Below are 21,557 nucleotides of genomic sequence, written 5' to 3' on the forward strand. Positions count from 1 at the left end.
AGATAGATAGATAGATAGATAGATAGATAGATAGATAGATAGATAGAGATGCCACCATTTCCTTACCCATTCTTATGATGTTGGGCATCTAGGCTGGTTTAGTAATTTAGCTATTATGAATAGTCCTATAATAAACATTGATGTGCAAGTATCTCTATCATATGCTGACTTAGAGTCTTTTGGATAAGTACCAAGGAGTGGTATGGCTAAAACATACAGAATTATAAAATGCCTTAATTTGCCAGGAATGTGTATCCTGTGTGAATTGATTTGTATGGTATTGTTATTCTACAGTATATTCCCAAAGAAGAGACTCTTTCTGTGCTACAAGTAAGGGCACTGAGGACATTAAAAAGGAGTGATCAGATGCCAACCATCTACACATTTATTTGGTGGCAAAACGGGGCAAGACTGGTTCCTCTTTTATGCCCTTTTTCCTTTTGAGCTGTGTGTAGATTTTGTCATTTGCTTTGTCTGTGCCCTCTTTTTGCATCATCCTATGGTTCTGTTAGCCATTGGCAGAGTCCCCACTGAAATATGGCATGTGAACACGTGATTACCAAAGGCAGGTTGCCTCTAACACACCATAGATGGACAGTTTGAGTAGTTTCACTTAAACTCCTTGGACTTGGCACAGTTTCCTTCTGTTTATCTCAAGTTGGTTGTCAAGAAAAGAGCTACAGATCAGAAAACCAAATTAGATAGTTCCCATCTCAGACAGTCAGTTTTCTGAGTCACCTGCGTAGTGGGAGCAGTGCCAAGTCCTTGTTTATCTCAACGTGTGGATGGAATCTCTCATCCCTGAGACCCCAGTAGGTGGTGTTCCCACCCAGGGCAGCAGTTGATGAGCCACAGTTTATGAACTGTAGCTACATGAAGGGATTGTCTCTCTGCACCTGCTGCCAAGCAGCTTTTCTGTTCAAGACACGATTATTGAGCATTCTGCTTTTAAGATCTGGGTCGGAGAGATGGGGTTCTGCTGCCACTTGTGTGCCATGGTGGGGAGGCTTGGAGAGAGGAGTCCTCAGGTAGTGAAAGACTAACTCCCCTTGACAATGTGACTGTCCTAGTTGAGAAAGGAGGGTCCTGTAGGTCACCACTTGGTGCACTGTATAGATAATGCCACCAGAATTTCAGGCCTGTCCTTGCTGGAACCTGCCCTTTCTTCTTCATATCTCTTCCTTGTATACTGTGCTAGATGATAACTTCCTAGTTATTCTCCTGCTTGTGATGAGGCATCAGTTCAGGTGGGGCCTGGGCCCCGTCAGATTGTAAACAGTCTGGACCACAAGGACGGGACTTTCTCAGCTTTGTTCTGTATGTCGTGCACGCCTGTTGCTCAGTCGTGCTAGCACAGTGCTCTTTATCTCTTGGTCGTAACTGCTACCGTGACTCTGGTGAGGCTTGGAAGTAGAGCCTCTAGGAGATGATTAGAAAGGCTTAGGACAGTATCAGCTACCCATGATGGAATTAATGCCATTTAAAAAGAAAGAGCTCATGCTTTCTTCCTGCAGCCCTCCCTCTGTGTGTACAGGATGCAGCAAAAGAGTAGCTATCTCCAGTCCAGACAGAGCCTGCACTGTGAGAGAAGTACAGGCTTATTGGTCTCTGGTGTTCTGCCATGGCAGCTCCAGTTATGAAAAAGCCTAATAATTATGTTAAGGAGATGGTCTCCTTTTGATACTAACAGCTATCTACAGTGGTTATCTCCTTTTGTAATACGAGATTTCAAGCCTTGGGCTCCGGATTAGATAAGCAGGGTTTATTTTTATTGTGCTTATTTTTGGTTGGTATTTTTGACAAAATGAAACAGATTCTCCATTTAATGAAATGCTAAACATTTCATCTTGTTAAAGAACTAAGAAGCAGTAGAGTTCACTGATGGTTAGTGGAGGTGGGGAAGACCCACACATTATGGGATGCATCATTCTCTAGACTGGGACCCTAGACTACATCTAAAGGAGAAAGTGGATTGAATGCAACTTCCCTCCTCCTCCTGGTTGTGAGTGCAATGTGACCAGCTATCGAGTTCCTGCCACTTTGAGTTCCGGATCATGAGAGACTGGATCTCGAACTATGAACCAAAATGAACCCCTCTTTTAAGTTGCCTTTGTTAGGGTATTTTTAATCACAGCAACAGGAAAACAAACTAAGGCCAGGGTAGCGCGGGCTTAACAGATGCACAGGTTGAGAACGTCCACCTGCTACTGTCAGGAAGTAGAGGTGTCTGTACACCCCCCTCCCTAACCACCTTGCTATGCCCTGTCGGCTCCTACCACACACACACTGTCTCTCTGGAGTTGTTTGTCTGTCTTGCAGTAGTTTTGCCTTCTACAGAACATCATGGAAATGGTATTATACCACACGTAGCCTTCTAGGTCTGGCTTTTTTGCTGTCATTGTTGTTCCACTTAGCACAATATATTTGAGATTCAACCACACAGTCGTGTGTAACAGTTGTTACTGAGTGTTGTTTCACTGCAATAAGGCACCACAGGTTATCCAGTGGAAGATCTTAGGATCATTTCCAGTTTGAGGTGATTACAAATAAGTCTTCCACAGACACTTGTGTACATTTTTGTTTGTTTGTAAACTTGCATTTCACTTCCTCGGAAGAAATGCATTGGATTATTGCAATGTATGGTACCTTATGCTTAACTTTTTAATAAATTGTCACGTGAAAGCTTTGAAAATGTTTTGGTTTGAAGAGCTCTCCAGATCTGTAGAGAAAAGTAGTGTAAGTGGTTAGTAATGAGTAAACTGGGGGAAGGGTCGAGCATGCTACTGTGCTCTGTCTCCGTTAGCTAAGGAAGGAATAGCATAAGGCCGGCCTTGCTGTCTGATACCCTGGGTATCTAAGAAACGCCATGTTGGGTTTTAATACACAAGACCCAAATTAGTGCAGCAGCGAATGATATCATTGCACATTAGCTGTTCATTCTGAGTGAGATGATCACGACCCCGTTAGCAGCCTGGGCCTGAGACCAATTGTACCGCTGCTGGGAACGAACGCCATTGAAATGGTGTGTCTGGAAACTTGCCGGTGCTGGGAACCTGAATCAGTAGAAGACTGCTTAGAAGCATTTCAGCTCTAGGGTCTCTTCAGCTGTCTCAGCTGGGTATTAGAGTGATCTCTAGAAGGCCTTTCTATCCTGTGTCCTGTCTTCAGCTGCAGGGAAGAGAGTGTGATGGCGTAGAAGGTCACTTTCTGATTTCCTCAGCGAGGGTCACTGAAGCCAGGTATACTAAAAGTTTATGGACCATAAAATGTGCATAAGAAGCAAATAGCCTAGCTTTGCTGGAAGAACTCTGGGGCCATTGCTAATTCACACTGAGACATTCAGTAGGACAGTGCTCAGATTAATTATGTTACGATTTGGTGGTAGAAAAGCTTGGGGTACTCATTATGTGGATGTTAACTTATCGGTTCTTTAAAAACAATTAAAGAGGACTTTAATGATTAACACGTTGAGTTTTAAAAATAAAATCAAGTGAAAAAATAGTACCACCTTCTCTGCAACGTCATTCATGGTTTGTTCTTTTTCACAACTGAAGGCATGCGATATTGACCTTGGCAAAAAGCTATCATGTGGGAAGCCTTGGACCACATTGTTAGTGTAGCTGGCTGGAGCCTATAATTCATTTGTATATTTGTGTGGTGAATAAGTTAAGATTGAAGATGTTTGAGTAGAGCTCTAGATACTTAGGTCTTAAAACATTTCTTAAGTAATCATTTTATTGAGTTTATAAGATGCATATGTAAATACATGCCCTCTGTCGACATACTTCAGAATATGAGAAGTATTTACTGAAAGGAACGGCCATTTCATCTCTCCCCATTTCTGTAGCTACCCTCTTGAAGTGCCCACTGCTAAGAGCTTAGTGTTCCCCACCCGTTTAACTGTTAGAATACAAGCTTGCCGAGCACACGCTTTCATTCTCTGTTCCTGGGTAAAATGCAGCTATAGTCACTTATTCTGTGACTCGTTTGTGTCACTTCAGTGTGCATTGCTAGCATTCCTTCCGGCAACTGCCTGCAGTCTAACCATTCTTACCATTTGCGGTTACATAGCTAAAACTGTTCCTGAGGGCAGATCCACCATGCTCCGTCCTATCTTTCCCCTGTGTAGGGCTGCTTTCCTTTCCCTCCTGATTTTATCTCGTTTAATTTGTTACAGCCCGTCTTAACACACACACACACACACACACACACACAATTATTTTTCCCAAGAAACAGCCGATGAGGACCAAATAGAATTTTTAGAACAGAAACACAGACTTTGACTAGATCATTTTTCAAACCACTTACAGGCTTTTAAATGGAAGGTTTTCAAAAAGCAGCTTAAGACGTCTTGCTGTTTAATAGAAGTCTGTTTCCTGTTATTCCGAGAGCCAGAAGTCTTTGGAGGGCTGTATCAAACAGTGTAAAACCAGCAACTCAGACCCCCCTTTGGATGGAAGTGTGCTGGCTAGTCTGACTATTGACAGCTGCTCTTCACATTTTAAGTACGTAATAGTGAATCCAGCCCCACGTCCTCAGTAGTCCCACCTTCCTCTTTGCCCCCCCCCCCATGTGGGTGTGTATGTACATCTCTGTGTGGGGGTTGTGTTGCTGTGTGTACATGTGGAAGCCAGAGGTGGACTTTGAGCATCTTTCCTATTCTTTCTCCACCTTATTTTGGGAGATGTAGCCTCTCTTGAACCCGGAGCTCACGGATTAGGCTGTGGATGCTAGGGGTCTGATCCCAGATCCTCATGTGTGCACAACAAGCGCCACATCCCCCGAGCCATTTCCCAGATCCGGGAACCACTTTTTCACAGGCGCATGTGGGTAGAGCTTACATGTTAGTCAGCCCAAAATGAAGCACCTTCACCAGTGCAGAAGGTTCTGTTGGACAGGGCTAATAGAGAATGGGAGATGGCATGAACTGTTGTCATCAAATCCTTTATTGTGGGCTGGTTACTTTTCCTGCCTGAACCTCAGCTTCTTCACCAATAAAATGAATATAGTATTAATCCTACTTCTGAGGTTTCTTGGGCAAATTTGTTGATTAAGTATTTAAGGCCTTTCTATAAGTAGGCATCTAGGACCTAGAAGCTGTTGTTCCCCCCCAACCCCCCGCTGTTCGTTTTTCTCGAAGAGGAGAAGCTCTGTGTTTATGACCTTAAAGCTAATAACTGGAAGATATTGCTGGCCCAGTTTGCAGCTCAGCAAACAGAAGGTAGCATTTTAGGCTACAGAAACCCCGACTTTGTTAGCCTGGTATATTTTTATGTGTCTTCCTAACATGATAGAATTTTTTTTTTTAACTTCTTTCAGGAAGTAACCCTTCTGGCTTTGTTAGAAGCATGGTTTGTAATAATTGTACCCACCCCAGATGGCTCCCGAAATCCCTTTGAAATGCCATCTGTCAGGCGTGTGTCCAGCCAGCAGCCTGTCATTCTGTTACAAGAAAAGAAAAGGCGGGGCCCTGCCCTGTGGCCTTTTTCCCCAGCGTCCTCTCTGAATGGATCCTGGGAAGTTGGCCCAGACCCAGAGCATCCCTGGGAGTAGCCCTCTTGGTAGCCTATAGCAAGGATAGGATTCGGCTGGGTAATAAGCGCTGTGGGTGGAGACTCGCCCGCCTTCCTGCCTCCTCCCTGCAGCTCAAAAGCTGTTTGAAGCAGATTTGTTTTCTTGGGAAGACAGTGTCTCTAGCAGTTTCACTTTTCCCATAAAATGTAATTTTTGAAGTTCCTGATTATTTTCCTAATCCTTTTCAGGAAATTAAGACCCAGGGTGACTGTTGTCTTTAAAGTAAATCTGGCAAATTGGATGTACAAAGAATCTGCAAATATGAGCCAGAGCAGGCAGAGGGAAAACAGCACTCTCTAGCCTAGGAAGATATTAAGGCCTCAAGGAATCTTTTGTTTGGTTTTATTTTCTCCTCATATTCTTTTGAGTGGATTAGGCTGATGGAATTTGAGGATGGAGGCTGAGTGTGAGATTGCCCTAAGAACAAACTTAAAGCAGATCCTCTCATAGCCTGTCCAAAGAGCTTCTAACCCTGCCCTACACTAGGCTATCCCTGGATGACGTCACCTACTGCTGTCTTACAAGTTGCCGACCAAACAACTTTTTCTCTTGGCTTCCGGCCTCACCCTTCTTTGCATCTTCCTCCTCGATTCCTGCTCAGCTGTATTCCAAAATCTTTCTCCCATCCTCCGTGTAGAAGGTAGAAGGTCTTCCTGTCCAACCAGTGCTTCTTGGTCTCTTTTCCTGCACACTCTCCTTAGACTGTCTTTCTCAATATTGTGCTTTCGGATGTCCCTGGCTTGCTACTGATCCCTCGTAATTTCTTGGTCTCCACTTGACCTTCAGATTCACAAGGTTTCCCTGGTTCCCAATCTCAAGTTGCTATTCCACTTCTCATCTTGCCTACTTCCTCCATATTCTAGCCCTTCAGGCTGCCTGGCCTAAAATATGCTTTCTAAGACATTCCTTTTACCTGAAATAATACTCTGTGCTTGCGTACATCTACTGTCTCGCAGTAAAATGGCCAGTTTTGTTATAGCAAGAACTTTGCCTTATTTACCAGTGCTTTCTTTGTGCTTTCATCTTCCCTTGGCATGCTTGGGACCTCAGAAAATACTAAGTAAGCGATACAAGCAACATTTGACATTTATATACCGTATTTGTATGATTACATATTGTTATGATGGAATTGGAAGTACAAGACTCTACAAACTCATTTAATTCTAACAAAATAAAAACAATATTCATTAACAGTTTCTGCAAGGATTATCTCGGTAGACTTGTTCAGCAAGTCTGCTAACTGTGGTGTAAGCACTCTTGTCAGCCCTGTCTTGCAAAGAGGACACTGAGAAGTTAGAGAAACTAAGGACACACCTGAGACTGTGAGTAGAGAGCCAGACCATGATTTTGTCCTTCCCTTTCGGACCTCTGCTCTCCCATGGTACACGTGGCTCTTTATTTTCTCAAGTATTAACTGTGTACTGGTATCTGAGTTCCTGCTTGTTTGTGTGTTTGTCTTTCTGGGGATGGGGCGTGCTAAACATTGATGATCTTTGCCTGTGGTAATTGTGATAGAAGTTTAAAGATAGCACACTACCCCCTTATTTACTCAGAGGACCAGGAGTGGGGACAAACCAGCAAAGGGTATAAGAGTAAAGTTCTGGATGGCACTCAGTAGCCTCTTTGCCTCAAAGCCATGTACAGGCTAAGAGAAACTACCATTCTGGTAGAAAAATTGAGGCTATTCTGTAAGACACTTGAATTTAAGGTAGTTTAAAATTTGGGTGCACTGAGGAATGGATTCAGCTTGATCAAAGTATGCAACAATATTTGAGGGTTTCAACCTGAGAAAACTGTAGCTACACAGGATAGGCTGCATAGCTCTCAGGGTATTAGAACTGCTGCTCACCTACAGTTGCTTATTTAATTGCCTTACAGTCACAAGGAAAGAGTTCTGGGAAGAATGTAAAACCCTGCTTATTATACCGGAGAGCCTTAAATCACCACCATTGATAATACCTTGTGAACACGTTTTTCCATAGTTGTAGTCTCATCCCCTAGTTGTAGGCTTGTAAGGTTGGCATCGGATCAGAAATCATATCGTATCGGTCCAGTTTTGTTTCTCCTAACATTAATCGCAGGTTCCCAGGACATACTGTGTGATCGCATCTTTATTTTCTCTCTTGGTGTATTTGCGAACCACATCCCCCCCTGCTGCCTTCCCTCTTTGGTTGACACTGTGCTGAAATGTGATAGATAGCTTTCCAGTTCAGAGCCTGGGCAGAATGTCTTAAGTTCTCTCTGTGGCCCATGTCGTTTTCTAAGAGTAATGGATGCATTGATTAGCTGTTGAAAGTGTGAACAGATTAATTTAGGGGGAGTTTTTCTTTAATACACAGTGTCCTTTCTCTGTCCTCAGAGCTCATGGGTGTCCACATTTTACGGAGCATAATAATGACCTGGAGAGAAGCAGCATTTTAATCCCTGGTTGATGTCCAAGCACAGATTGGGCAGTCGCATCTCTGCGGTGCTGAGCCTATGCAATGGGTGTCATTTTCTTCAAAGGCTTATTACACTAGAATTTGCCAGATGTGTTGAGAACAAGGATTGCAAGGCTTGTGATAACTATGCAACCCTTTAGGCTCTGAGCTCAGGGTAGAGAACTTTGTACCATTTCCTGGAGTCCTAAAGGCTGACAATTGTGAACAGTGCCTGTGTGGCCCTGAGTTTAGTTGTTCATTTGCTTGTTGTATTAAAAACAAAGCAAAACAAAGTGCTAAAACTTACCTGTTTCCCCTTTCCCCTATAGGAGGGAAGTGGAGACTATTGGGGATGCTGTTCTGTGAGAAAGCTGCTTTTCCTGGGCCTCTGTTTGAGTTCTAGGCAGGCCAGCTTACTGAGCAGGTTTGTTAATTACTCAGGTTGGAACTCCCTGTTCTAATGGACTGATGGCGTCCTGGGCTTTTGTCTTTTCTGCTGCAGGCACAACCCGATCTCCGAGAGAAGGAGAAGTGCCTGGCGTGGATTACAGCTTTCTGACTGTGAAGGAGTTCTTGGACCTTGAGCAGAGCGGGACCCTGTTGGAAGTCGGCACCTATGAAGGTGAGCTGCCCTGATGCCCTGTGCATCCCCAGTGCCTGCAGTGGTCCAGGCAGAGTCTAAAGAAAAAAGAAGAGACTAATTTACCTTAATATGGTTCTTGCTAGGAAGACATGGAAGGGCTTGAACGCTTTCTTTGCAAGTAGTTTTCCTCTTTTACCATTTCTACTTAATGACGTAAGTTTGGTGTTTTTATGTGGACACTTGTACTGCTGCACTGAATCGTAGGTTGTCACAATGCGACCTCACAGGAGCTGTTTTTATCTTGAAGAAATGGAATTCCATTTTGACCAGTAGATGGTTTTACCTGGAAGTGTAGTTACACAGTTCATAAAGAAGCAGTAAGGAGCACCGCCTACCTATGCCAGAGTGTTGCCTGCCTGGCTTGAATTTAGCGTGAGAGGCAATGTGGCTGATGACCAGAGCTCCTGATTTTTCTTTGAAGTTCATTTGAGTACTAGCATGCATGCATGTGTACACGTGTGGGTTCGTATCTTCATGTGTGCACTGAGGACCACGTGCACTGCATGCTTTTGATGCCCTGTTCTTCTTTTTCTTGTTGTGTCTTAAGAGGCCCTTGCCACTCAGCAAAAGAGAACTTCTTGCTTTATTATATCAAATCACTGTGTAGTTCTTCGAATGAATGGGTCATAATTTACTTAGTTTTCTTCCTCTGGGTAAGCATTTTGGCTATTTTTCAAGGTATATATTTATCATTTAAAAATGTTTATAATTTTTGTTCTCTTAGAACACTACTATATTTAATAACACATATATTAGCCGTTATATGAGTTTCTACAAATGAAATTTTTGTGTCAATACCAAGTAAGGGAAAAATTACATTTCCTTACTTGTTTGGGGGTTGTATTATAATCAACTAGTTTTTTTGTGTGTGTTTTCTTTCTTTTTTTTTTTTATAAGTGTTTTCATTTTTTAATTGACATCATATAATTATGTGTACGGGATGTGGTGTGATGTTTCATATATATGTGAGGATTAGATCAGGACACTTGTGTACACTTGAAACCCAGGCCCAGGGGCTACTGAAACTGAAGGTCATGAGTTCGACATTAGGCTGGGCTACAAGTGATAGTCATCATTTCAAATACTGATCCTTTGTGCTGTGGTAATTCAGAATCCTTTCTCCTGGCTGTTTTCAAAAATACACTTAATCGGTAACCACCGCAGTTATTCTATTACGCTATGGAAAAATTGGTAATTCTTCCTTTTAGTAATTGCATTCATGCTACTGCTAACCACCTCTGTTCCGTACACTCTTTCCAGCCTCTGGTTGCTACTCTTCTCTGCTGCTCTCTCCTCTGCTGTTACATAGCTGTTCTGTTACATGCCAGTAAGAACATGAGGTGATTTGTCTGACTTAGTCATCAAGCCTCATGCCCTCCATGCTCCAAGCTTCATGCCCATCCATATTGACACCAGTGATAGGTTTTGGTTTTGTTCTTGAGACATCTTATGTGCTCCAGTCTGGCATGATACTCAGTATGTGGCTAAGGATGACCTTGAACTTGTTATCCTTACTCGTCCACCTCTCCAGTGCTGAGGTTACAGCTTGAAGAGCCACTTCTGCTTTCTGAGGTGCTGGAGAATTAACCCAGGGCTTCGGCATACTGGGCAGGCACTTTAGCAGCTGAGCTACATCCTTCGCCCCAGTTTTTATGACTTTTTGTTGGTGAAAAATAGTCCATAATCTGTGTAAGTCGTGTTTTCTTTATGCATTCATCTATTGATCAGTACTCCAGTTGATGCCATGTGCTGACCATTGTGACCACTGATCAGCATGGGAGTGTGAACATGTTTTACATGTTGACTTTTCCTCCTTCGGACATCATTTACATCTATATGTACATCATATGCATGTACGTGTACGTATACATATATACCTAGGAGAAGAATTGTTGGATCATGTGTTAGGTTTGTTTCTAGATTTCTTAAGAATTTCTGTGCTTTTTTTTCCTACCGGATATACAACTTGCATTAATTGTTCAAGAATGTCCCCTTCCCTGCAGGTTTGCTGTGTGCTACTTTTGGTCTCCATGGTAATAGCCACACTCTGCCTGGAGTCGGACATTACCTTGTTATGTTACTGATTTTAGTTTTAATGATGACTGATACTAAGATATTTTTATGTACTTGTTGACCATTTACATGTCTTTAAAATGTTATATTTTCTGAAAACAGTATTACAGCTTTGGAGTGTTGTTATTTGAGACTGAGTAGTGTGTGATACAATTAACTAGTTTAATTTATGAATTTATTCATAATCTCTCCAACTCTTAAAATTTATGTGTATCAGATGATCACAAAGAAATTTAAAACATTAAAAACAAAAAGTAAATAGAATGATTGACCTTCCTTCACCTCAACCTGCCTGAGGACCACGTGTCTATTGTGTAGCCCCCTTTCCAGGTCGGGGTAACTCTAGGCTGGTGCTGCCAAATCCATTCATGCCTGTGTCTACTCCAGTTACTCCTCCAGGAAGGTACTGTGTGCTCTCATGACTGACTCCATCTGTTCCCCAAACCTGCCTGAGTACTACGTGTCCCACTCCTAGCTACCCTTCTCCTGATAGGGACCCTAGACTCTACTACAGCTCTGCTTAACCCTCTTCCCTGCCTGAAGATCATGTGTCTTGTTTTAGCCCTCGGGCACCACTCCAGGTAGAGGTCCCCAGGCTCCCCCTCAATTCCAGCCACGCCTGCTGCCTAAGAGTTAGACCTAAGCACACCTCTACAGATTCTAAGAATCCTCTTCTCCCCCTCCCCTCTGTCTCTCCTTCCCTCCATCTCTCTCTCCCTCCCCTTTTCTCTCTCTGTTTTGTTTTGAGACAGTGTCTCACTATGTAGTTCTAGAAACTCACTCTATAGACCATGCTGGCTTTAAAATAGCAGATCTGCTTGCCTCTGCTTCCTGAGTGCAGGGATTGAAGGTGTGTCCACCTATCGTATATTTTCAAATCTATGACATTGTCAATTAATTGTATATACCATCAAAAACCTGGCTAATTGCTAATTAAAACATGACAATGTAGTGTCATGAAATTCTTTTTTTGTTTGTTTTTAAATTGAAAAATAGATGTTTTTCATATAGTATATTCTGATCCTAGTTTTCCGTTCCCTAACTTCTCCAAGATTCCCGTCTAATTCTGCAAAATCTCTCTTGTACTCAGATACTACCTTTGCCTAAGCTGAACTGGGGTGAATTCTAATACCCTATCGAACACCAGCCTTGAATTGTCCCAAGACTAAACCCTAAAGCATCCTGAGACTGATCAACATTCTGTTGGCCTACAATTCTGCAGATTGCTATAGAAGTAAACAGAGATTTAAAACACCCACTCAGCAAATTAAAAACAAGATATACATACTATATACATACCTTACCAAAGACCTAATTCTAGGTGACTAGGTCCTATCACCAAAACACAAACAATATGAATAACTAACACAATAGGTCACCACCAAAAATCAGTATTATTGTAGTAATGTTCCTAAGAAAAGTAACTTAAATGACGTACAAGACAATGATTTCAAAATAACAACATTAAAATAATTATAAACCTCAAAAAGGATCTGAATAAATATTAGAATGAAGACAGAGAAAACACATTTGAATGAAATAAAGCAATTCATGATCTGTAAGCAGAATGTAATAAAGAGATGGAAGCTCAAAAGATGAAATAGCATGAAATAAAACTCAAAGTAAAAATTTTAGGAATTGAAACAAAAAAAATGACCCACCGATAGATTAGATAAAGAGAAAGTGAAACTATCAGTCTTTAGACAATCCAAAGAATTAGATCACTTCATCAAAAAAAAAATGTGTTAAGTAAAAACAAGTAACAAACACAACATAGAAGGAATTCTAGGACACTATAAAAAGACAAAGAACCCAGGAATAATAGGTATAAAAAGAGACTCGGGTCAAAGGCACAGAAAATATTGTCAACAAAATCAAAGAAGAAAACTTTCCAAATCTACAGAAGGAGATGTCTGTCAAATTCTAAGAGGCATACAGAACAAAAAATAGACATAAGCAGAAAGAAGCTTTCCACATAACAGTCAAAATAGTAAATGTGCAAAACAAAGAATGATGTAGAAGAAGAGGAGAGGAGCTGATATTTCTGTGGAGACTGTGAAAACCTGAAGGGCTTGGACAAGTTACAAAACACCATAAATACCAGTCCAGACTACTCTACCCAGCAAAATTATCAGTTGTATCAAAGGAAAATTTTCTGTGATTAAAACGGATTTTAGGAATTTATGGCTACTAAGCCAGCTGTACAGAAACGATGGAAAAAGGAGGTCAAGCATGCCTAAGAAGAATAGGAAATAAACTTCATCAAACTTAATTTAATTTGAAAAGAACACTAATTTTAAAACATCTAATAAAATACCACAAAGTAACAGAATTGATCCATATTGCTTAATAATAACTCTTAACGGTCTCAACTCCCCAGTAAAGACACATGGACTAATATTAGATTCGAAAATAGAATGCATCTTTTTTGCTACCTGCAGGAATCATGCTCCACCCACCATTCATTGATGATAGACACTATTTTAGGATGAAACAATAGGAAAAGGTGAACTTAAAAGCAACTGGAGTAGTTATTCTAATAATTGGAGAAATTGATTTCAAACCAAAATTAGTCAGAAGAGATAAAGAGGAATGCTTTGTACTCATCAAAGTATTAATCCACTAACCATATATGCATCAAGTATAGGAGCACACAATTTCATACAAGAATCATTATTAAATCTAAAACTACAGGTTGACTCCAACATGATGATGGTGAGTGGCTTCAGTACCCTACTCACCAACAGACAGGTCATTAAATAAGGGGTGGGGCATAAAAGCCTGTACTGAGAAACTCTGGAGTTAAAGAACATGATGAATCAAATGGACCTAACAGATTATCCATAGAGCATTCCACCCAAACACTAAGGAATATGCTCTTTGTCCAGCATCCCAGGGAACCCTCTCCAAATAGCCACATATTAAGACTTGAAGCTAATTGTAACAATTATAGAAGAATGGAAATCACACCTGCATTCTTTCTGACCATGATGGACTAAAGCCAGATTTCAACAGCAATAGAAACTATAGAAAGTACACAGACGTTTGGAAAGTGAACAACTTGCTGCCATGATAGTTGGGTCATGGGAATGACCAAGAAGGAAATGAATGAAAATGGGAACACATCATGCCAAATCTGTGGAACATAGTGAAGACAATCCTCAGAGGAAAGCATCAACTATGAACCTGAAGGCCCTTGAAGACCTTGGGGAAAAAAACAGAACAAACAAAACCCAAAGCAGTAGACAAGAAGAGTGTGCTGGCTTAGTGGGTCATTTGGAAAAAGAGAACCTCAACTGAGAAAATGTCCTCATTATATTGGCTTGTAGGGAAGTCTCTGTGGGCATTTTTTTTTTTTCATTTATTAATGATCTATGTGGGTGGGCCGAGCCTTCTGTGCCATCCCTGGGCAAGTGGTCCTGGGTTGTGTAAGAAAGCCAACTGAGCAGTCCTTTGAGAGCAAGCCAGTAAGGAGTGTCCCCCCCCCCCACCCCGTGATTTCGGCTTCAGATCCTGCCTCCATGTTGTGGCCTTGAGCACTTACTTTGACTTTCCTTTATGATAGACAGTAAAATATAAGATGAAACAATCCTTTTCCTCCTCAAGTTGGTTTTGATTACATTTTTATCACAGCTACATAAAAAAAAAAATCAAACTAAGGCGAAAAGATAATAAAAATCAGGGCTAAAATTAATGTAATGGAAAGGAAAAAATGCAAAGCAAGAAACAGAGTTTCTTCTTTGAAAAGATAACAAGGTTAGCAGTTTGCTAACCATATTAACATAAGTAAGAAAGAAGATCCAACTTAATAAAATTAGTGATAAGAAGGAAGACATTACAATAGATACTGAGGAAATTCAGAGAACCATAAAACATACTTCTAGAATTTTTACCTCCCCACTGGAAAATCTAAAAGAAATGGAAGAAAAAAATATATCTACCAAAGGTCTATAAAATTTTGATAAATAATGAAAATATGTTATATTTACCCAATGAAATAGTAACTATTAACTTAGCTTTTAACAAAAGTGAAATTATGAAATTCACAGGTGGGGCTGGAGAGATGGCTCAGAGGTTAAGAGCACTGGCTGTTCTTTTAAAGGTCGTGAGTTCAATTCCCAGCAACCATATAGTGGCTTATAACCATCTTTAGTGAGATCTGGTGCCCTCTTCTGGTGCACAGGCACACATGGAGGCACAATGCTGTATAAATAATAAATAAACAAATCTTAAAAAAAAAGAAGAAGAAATTCACAGGCAAATAGAGCAGGAAACAGTCATTCTGAGTGCAGTAACCTAGGGCCATAAAGAAACATCACATGTTTTCTCTCATTTGAGGATGTTATTTTTGAATCTTCAGATATGAATGCTTTGTTTAGAATATCTGTAGATGTCAGGAAATTAGTAAGGGCCCATGAGAAGAGCTTCCAAGGGAAGAGAATTAGAACTCAGTGGTGTAAAGGGCTAAAGAGTAACAATGGAACAGGAAGGCTTAATATGGAGTTGTTGGGCATAGTAGGACAGGGTAGAGGATGGAATTGGGGAGAGGCAACTAGCACTATTATTCTTCCAATAAAATCATATGGAGGCCTACCTCTACAGAAGATCTCTAAAATATATCCATGCACACACGTGAAAAGGGTTAAAGCGGAATTACCCTATAACCAGGTAACAGTGCCCCTACTAGAAACCATAGGCTAACAAATAAAAAGCCCAGTGCCTAGAATGCATTACCTGTTTTGAAGTTTTGGGCCAGTCAGGTTACACAGACCTCTCCCCCCCACTCACCCAAGCATTGCAAGCTCTAGCCAATGCTATTGGTTACCCTCTTGAACTTGAAGGTGAAACTGTATTGTTGGACACGCTAGATACTTCAGTTAAGAACGTGGAGAAATCAAGCTGGGACTCACCTGGAAGCTCCATCTGTACTGGGTAGCTGTCAGAGCCCTGGAAGGTGATATGCTACCAGAGGAGGACAGCGCTCATCAGTCCTATCCAGACTCAGACAGCTAAAGTAACAGCTGGCCTGGCAAGACATGTCCACCGGGGCAGTAGTGGCGTGAATGTCATGGGAGTGACCGTCTGCTTTCTTATTGAACTTAAGTTCCACCTCACAAGAGGAAACCCATACCTGGCACCATTATGTAGGCAAAGAACCTGTGACTAGACAGATCAGAGGCCCTAGGGCAGAACCTACTGTTATTTTTGCTAAATGGGCATAGTATTACACCAACTCCTAATGACTTAGCATCATACACATAAATCACTGCAGCTCCCAAACCTCATTAGAGAAACTCCTGTTTGTAGCAGATGGCAGCTAATATAAACACCCACAAGGGGTTAAGGTGCAGAGGATAAGAAACTGCAAAGAGCTCACTTAAAATAGGAGGCTCAGGGATCATTGAGGAAGAGCCAGCTGAAAGGTTGTAAATGCCAGTAGTAGTGGATGATGACAAGGAACCAGCATTTTCTGGAGAGAGTAGGGTGGTTGCACATATAAACTCCCACTGTTTATTCCCACCTACCTGTAAAGACCTACACAAGCTCAAGACAGAGAAAATCTCAACATGGAAAAGGGAGGTGAGCCCAGAGTTCCACCCCTTGCTGAGGAGCTGTTGGTAATTGATGGCTCCTGGGAAAGGGAGACTCATCTAAGAGTGTTGCCCCTGGTAGATGGAGCATGCTCCAGTGGAAGGCCATACATCTAAGAATATTTATGCGCACAAATAAGACTCAGTGGTTTTTTTAAATTCAGTTCTTAAAAAATTGAGTGTGTAGGGAAGCAGAGGATGGATCAGGGAGGAGCTGGGGGAGGGGGTTAAATAAGATCAGAACACAGAAAATTCTCAAAGAATAAATTTATAGAAAGACAGATTGTTTTTATTAAGGACAATGTGGCTTTTATGTAATGATAGCAGTGCTCTAAGACAGTGACTAGAAGTCAAACGAAGATCACAATCCTCAAGTGTGTAGCTTCTGTTTTGATATTTTTTGGAGGGGAAAAGGACATTCTAGATATTGACTATACCTTTGACTGTTTAGAAGTGATTTGGATTGGGGAGTTGTGTTCTGTTTAAGATGTTAATCTAACTATGTAGCTCAAGCTAGCATGAAACCCACCCTCCCATCTCAGACTCTTGAGTCCTGAATTACAGTTGTGTGCCACGGTGGCAGTATTTAAGTGTTAATCACTTGCTAATTGTAATCATAAAATAGTGTTGGGGAGGTGTTAATTATTTTTTGGCTTAGGCTCCTGAAAGGGAATATGTCTGGGCAGCCCCGAGGCCCAATGGTTAAGGTCTAAGAATGCAGTGAAGACTAGAGCAGGGCGAAGGGAGACACAAAGGACTTCGTGTCTATTTCGTAATTTGGTGGCGTTTTGTAGAGTAGGTGCGACCCTCTTTGGTTAGAGGGTAGTGAACTGTCCTCACCTGAAATCAGTTATCCTTTGAATCTGGGAGCCTTAGTCCCCAAAGGTACATCTTCTACATTTGCATTTTTAGAGCCACAGCTAGAGGAATTGGGGTAAAAGGAAAAGCTTCGGATTTAGGCAGAAGTTTACTATGGAAAAAGAAAAATGGACCTTGTTTTGTTTTGTTTTTTTCCCGATGTTTATGTGACAAATAGGTATACATATACCTATACATAGGTAGAACAGGATCCTTTTCTCATTTATTGTCACCGGTACAGCAATGGTACCGTTACTGTGACTGAAGTTTCAGATGGGTATCCCGGGGCTAAATGGAAGGATTTTATGGCAGGTCTGAGACCCTGGGTTAGGAGTCCTACCCAGCTCAGATCGGGCAGTCTCCTTCAAGGACACCCTGCATATTATGGGTAGCCTGTTGGTGCTATGCTCTGACTTCCTGGCCCAGCAGGAGGTGAGGAAGTATTTTTCAGAAAATATCTGATGGTCTGCTATTTCTGTGAATGCTGGTTGGTCATTTTGGAGTTGAAATTTTCACACACTGAATCAGTCCTTTCCACTTTTTATGCATTTTTCTATGCTTGCTCTGCAGCATTTGACCTTTTACTGCTTTAATTTCACACCCACACAAGAAGGCCCTTAACTTTTTTGGAACCAACCAGAGTTGGACTTTCACAAGCTGAGAGCAAATGGAATTTTTATTAAATGCCAGATATTGCCCTAGGAGTAATGCTGCTAGGCCCCCAGAGACCCGTGTTTCCCCTGCTGCCCGTAGACTGTCCCACCACAGCGGTGGCTGTGTCTAGGGGGGAGACACTCAGGAGCAGGCAGCCTTTGCTATCACACCACTCGAACCTGAGTCTCCTTCGCCCTATGCTGTGGAGCTGTGTTCGCTCTGGCAAGTCACTTTCTGCTCAGGGTCTCCATTTTCCCTTTGGTAATTGCAGGGCTTCCTTGTGAGTTGGACTCAGTGAGGCAGCTATCGGAAGGGGCTTAGCTGAGCGCCTGACACTGGCATACTCCCAGTCAGCATTAGTCCTTGCGTTTACACACAAACCTACCTAAATGGCTGCGCAGTGCTTCCCCACCCCCCTCTAGTAAACCCCAGTGGGTCTGCCAGTGAGTACATGTATTTACTTCCCCCCCCCCCCCCCCCCACCACCACCGTTTTTACCATCTGGAATTTCTTTCAGCCTCTAATTCCAAAAAGGAAGAGCCTGGCATCGCAACACAGAGCACTCGTATTTTCTCTCTTTTTGCTTCTGGGTCTGCCATGCTGTGAACTGAGTACTGTGAAACTATGAGCGGGAAACAGCCCTCGTCCTTAAAAGCAAAACGAACTACACAGGTTATTCTTTAAATATTCCATGAAAAATAACTGTTTGATTGCTTTTGTTCAGATGAGTGTTCTCAAAAGCTATGTTAAAGGCTTGTTTCCTAGCACGCTGTTGGGAAGTGGCAGAATTCTCAAAAGATGGAGCCATGGCAGAATTCTCAAAAGATGGAGCCAGTCTAGTTAGAAGGCTTTTTGGAAGGTCCTAAGGAATACACTCTTGAAAGGAATATTGGGAGCCTGGCTTCTCCTCTCTCACTTTTTGCGTCTTAGCCACGTGACATGAACATATTCCTCCAACATGTGCATGCACCTTCCCCCTTACCCTCTTGCCACAGGACCAAAAGAAGGGAAGGAAGCCATCTGAGGATGGATTAACACCCCTCAGGCTCTAGTGCAAAGGAAAAGTCAAGTGCGCTGTGAAAGGGCACCTGCAGCATGCTCCACAGCTCTGTAGCAGGTGCTGTCTCCAGCTGGGAGAGGGTGCAGCTGGACAAGAGGGGAGCTTGTGAAGATCAGGTGAACCTCTCGGAGCCAGCAGCAGAGCCCCGTCACCAGCACCCAAGGAGTGACCTGAAAGCAGACCGATGGCATTCAGTACAGAGGCGGTTACACTGATGGCTTGTGGATGGGGAATGAAGCAGCCATGCTATTTCCCAAAACCAGTGAGAGCCTTGTTCAGTGCACCCGCACTCAGGGTGTTTTCAGCTATGCACATGGTTAGCCACTGGGGCTCTTCAGACGGAGCAGGTAGATTTAGTGAATCTAGTTTCTAGATTCACTTTTTACTTTTGAATTATCTGTATGGACATATGTGCCCGAGTGCAGGTGCCCATGGAGTCCAGGACAGGACATCAGGTCTCCTGGGGCTGGAGTTACAGGTGTTGCCAGCCACTTGATCTGGGTGCTAGTCCTCTGCAAGAACAGCAACTTATTACTTCCCTGTCGTTATTTCTTTGTTCATAGTAAAACTTTAGTTATAATAAAATTTCTTCAAAGAGAATTAAGCAAGTGTTCTTAATGCTAAGCTGTCTCTCAAGCCCTTGAAGAGTTGTTTTTGTGGGCTTTTTCTTTGTCTTTTTTTCTTTTTATCACTTCTTGCAGAGTTTCATTATAATTATATTTTGATCATACTCAATACCTGCCTTCAACCCCTCTCAGGTTAACCCCACCCTCCCTACCACACAATTTTGTGTCCTTCCCCAAACCCCGTCAAGAACAATCTGCACTGTCCTGCTAGTCTTGGATGTGTGATCTCCCACTGGGGAGTGGTCAGCTTAACCAGAGCTACTTAGCTTGACTCTCTCCCTTGCAGCGGCTAACAGCTGTCAGTAGGCCCAACTCTCCTCTTCATGCTGGTCTTTGTTCTGGCTTGGGTTTACACAGGTTTTGTGCATGCTGTTGCAACTCCTGTGACTTCATACACTGGGGCCACAGAGATGGCTCAGTGGTTCTTACAGAAGACCTGAGTTAAGTTTCCAGCGTCCATGTCATACAGCTTACGGTGGCCTATAACTCCATTTCCAGGGAGATCTGATGCCTCTGATCCTTTGGGGTGTAGACACACACATACAATATTAAAAAGAATAACTGTGATAATTTTTTATTTGAATTTTTAAATTAACCACAGTGGCTGCTGGCCACTCTATTTATTTCACTGTCAGTTTTGAACAAAATTCTTCAGAGAGAATTAGAAGTCTCACAGAAGGGGAGACTTCTCACAGAAGAACCTTTCTCCTCACTTGCCAGCTTTGTACAGCAAACACTTCTTGAGCTGAATTTGGATCCCTAGAATCTTTGTAAAGCTCAATGCACTAGCACAAATCCACTTAAAAGCTGGGCACTGTAGTGCATGTGTCAGTGAGATGGGAGACAAAGATGAGAGAACCACTGGAGAAAGCTCATGGCCAGCTGACCCAGAGTAGACCACAGTGAATACAATAGAGACCCTACTTCAAAACAAGATGGAAGGCAAGAACTGATACCCCACCTCTACGGATGCATTTAAATGGGCCATAACACTCATGCTTATAAACCCACTTTTATATGTGTGTACAAACACACGCACACCCCACAGATCATCCTACCCTGCCTTTCATCTGGCAGTTGGTGTTGTGAACCGCATGGGTGATAGTAGTGATAAGTTGGTTGAAACTAGAGGTATCTGTCTAGCCAAAGGGCTGGATTTGGTGATGTAGTGTTCACTGTTAGAAGGAAAGAAGAGAGAAGCCATCCTCTTAGGACAAATCCTAGCCTCTCGTCTTCATCTATGTCTCTGTCTGTGTCTATGTCTGTGTGTACGTCTCTGTGTCTGTGTCTACCTCTGCCTATGTCTCTGTCTATGTCTGTCTATATCTGTGGTGCTAACATTTGCTGAGATAGTAGATGCTAGGTGGCTGTGGCATTCAGAGAGAAGGAGGCGAGGGAAGTACTATTTTTAGGTTAGGCTCAACTACCTAGTGAAACCCTGTCTCAAAAAGAATGAAAGAAATGCTATAATTGGACAGAGTTTAGGGAGCGGGCAAGGACTCCATCATGGAACTGCCCCTCAGCAGCTCTATTGACTGACAACTGTATATGCTCCCAACAGAGCAGAGCCGTGACAGTCCCTCTTGGAAGGCATGGAAGTCATTAGTGGACTATGTCAGCGGTACGTTTTGAACCAGCTCAGGCCAGCTCCTTACTCCTTTCCTGGACAGACGAGTTAGCAAAGCAAATAAGACAAAATAAGAATAAGTTCCTCGGCCCAACTTTTTAATTGTGCAACAAGCTAATTTGTTTGATAACAATACTTGAAATAAATTAACCGAACCATCCTTGTTTCCCCTGCTGACCTTTTTGCTCTACAATCCATTGCATCCACCCTTGAGACTTCCCTGGGAAAGAGTTTACAACGGATGAACTGTTCGGTGGGGCTGGTTCTGAACATGCCTGTTTTACAAATGCCTCTGGGCAGAAGAGACTGATTATACGCTCTGAGCATCGCAAAGGTTTTCCTTCTGCATAAAAGTGCAGCGCCAGGGTGACATTTCAAACTGGCCTTATGGGTTGCATATTTCTGCATGCTAATTAGAAATGGGATGTCAA

The 21,557-nt window shown here is 42.3% G+C and overlaps 1 protein-coding gene across 22 annotated transcripts in view; it reads left to right on the forward strand.

Annotated features, from left to right (window-relative positions):
* The window catches only part of Magi1 (membrane associated guanylate kinase, WW and PDZ domain containing 1), a 605,088-nt gene that overhangs the window by 473,472 nt on the left and 110,059 nt on the right, over positions 1 to 21,557 (forward strand). For all 22 annotated transcript variants that reach the window (XM_055628569.1, XM_055628555.1, XM_055628557.1 and 19 more), the window contains one exon: positions 8,497 to 8,616. In XM_055628569.1, coding sequence (XP_055484544.1) covers positions 8,497 to 8,616 — 120 coding nt within the window. The remainder of the gene's footprint in view (positions 1 to 8,496; positions 8,617 to 21,557) is intronic.

Source organism: Psammomys obesus, unplaced genomic scaffold (genome assembly GCF_907164565.1).
Source record: "Psammomys obesus unplaced genomic scaffold, mPsaObe1.curated_primary_1811, whole genome shotgun sequence".
In the NCBI taxonomy this organism is placed as follows: Eukaryota; Metazoa; Chordata; class Mammalia; order Rodentia; family Muridae; genus Psammomys; species Psammomys obesus.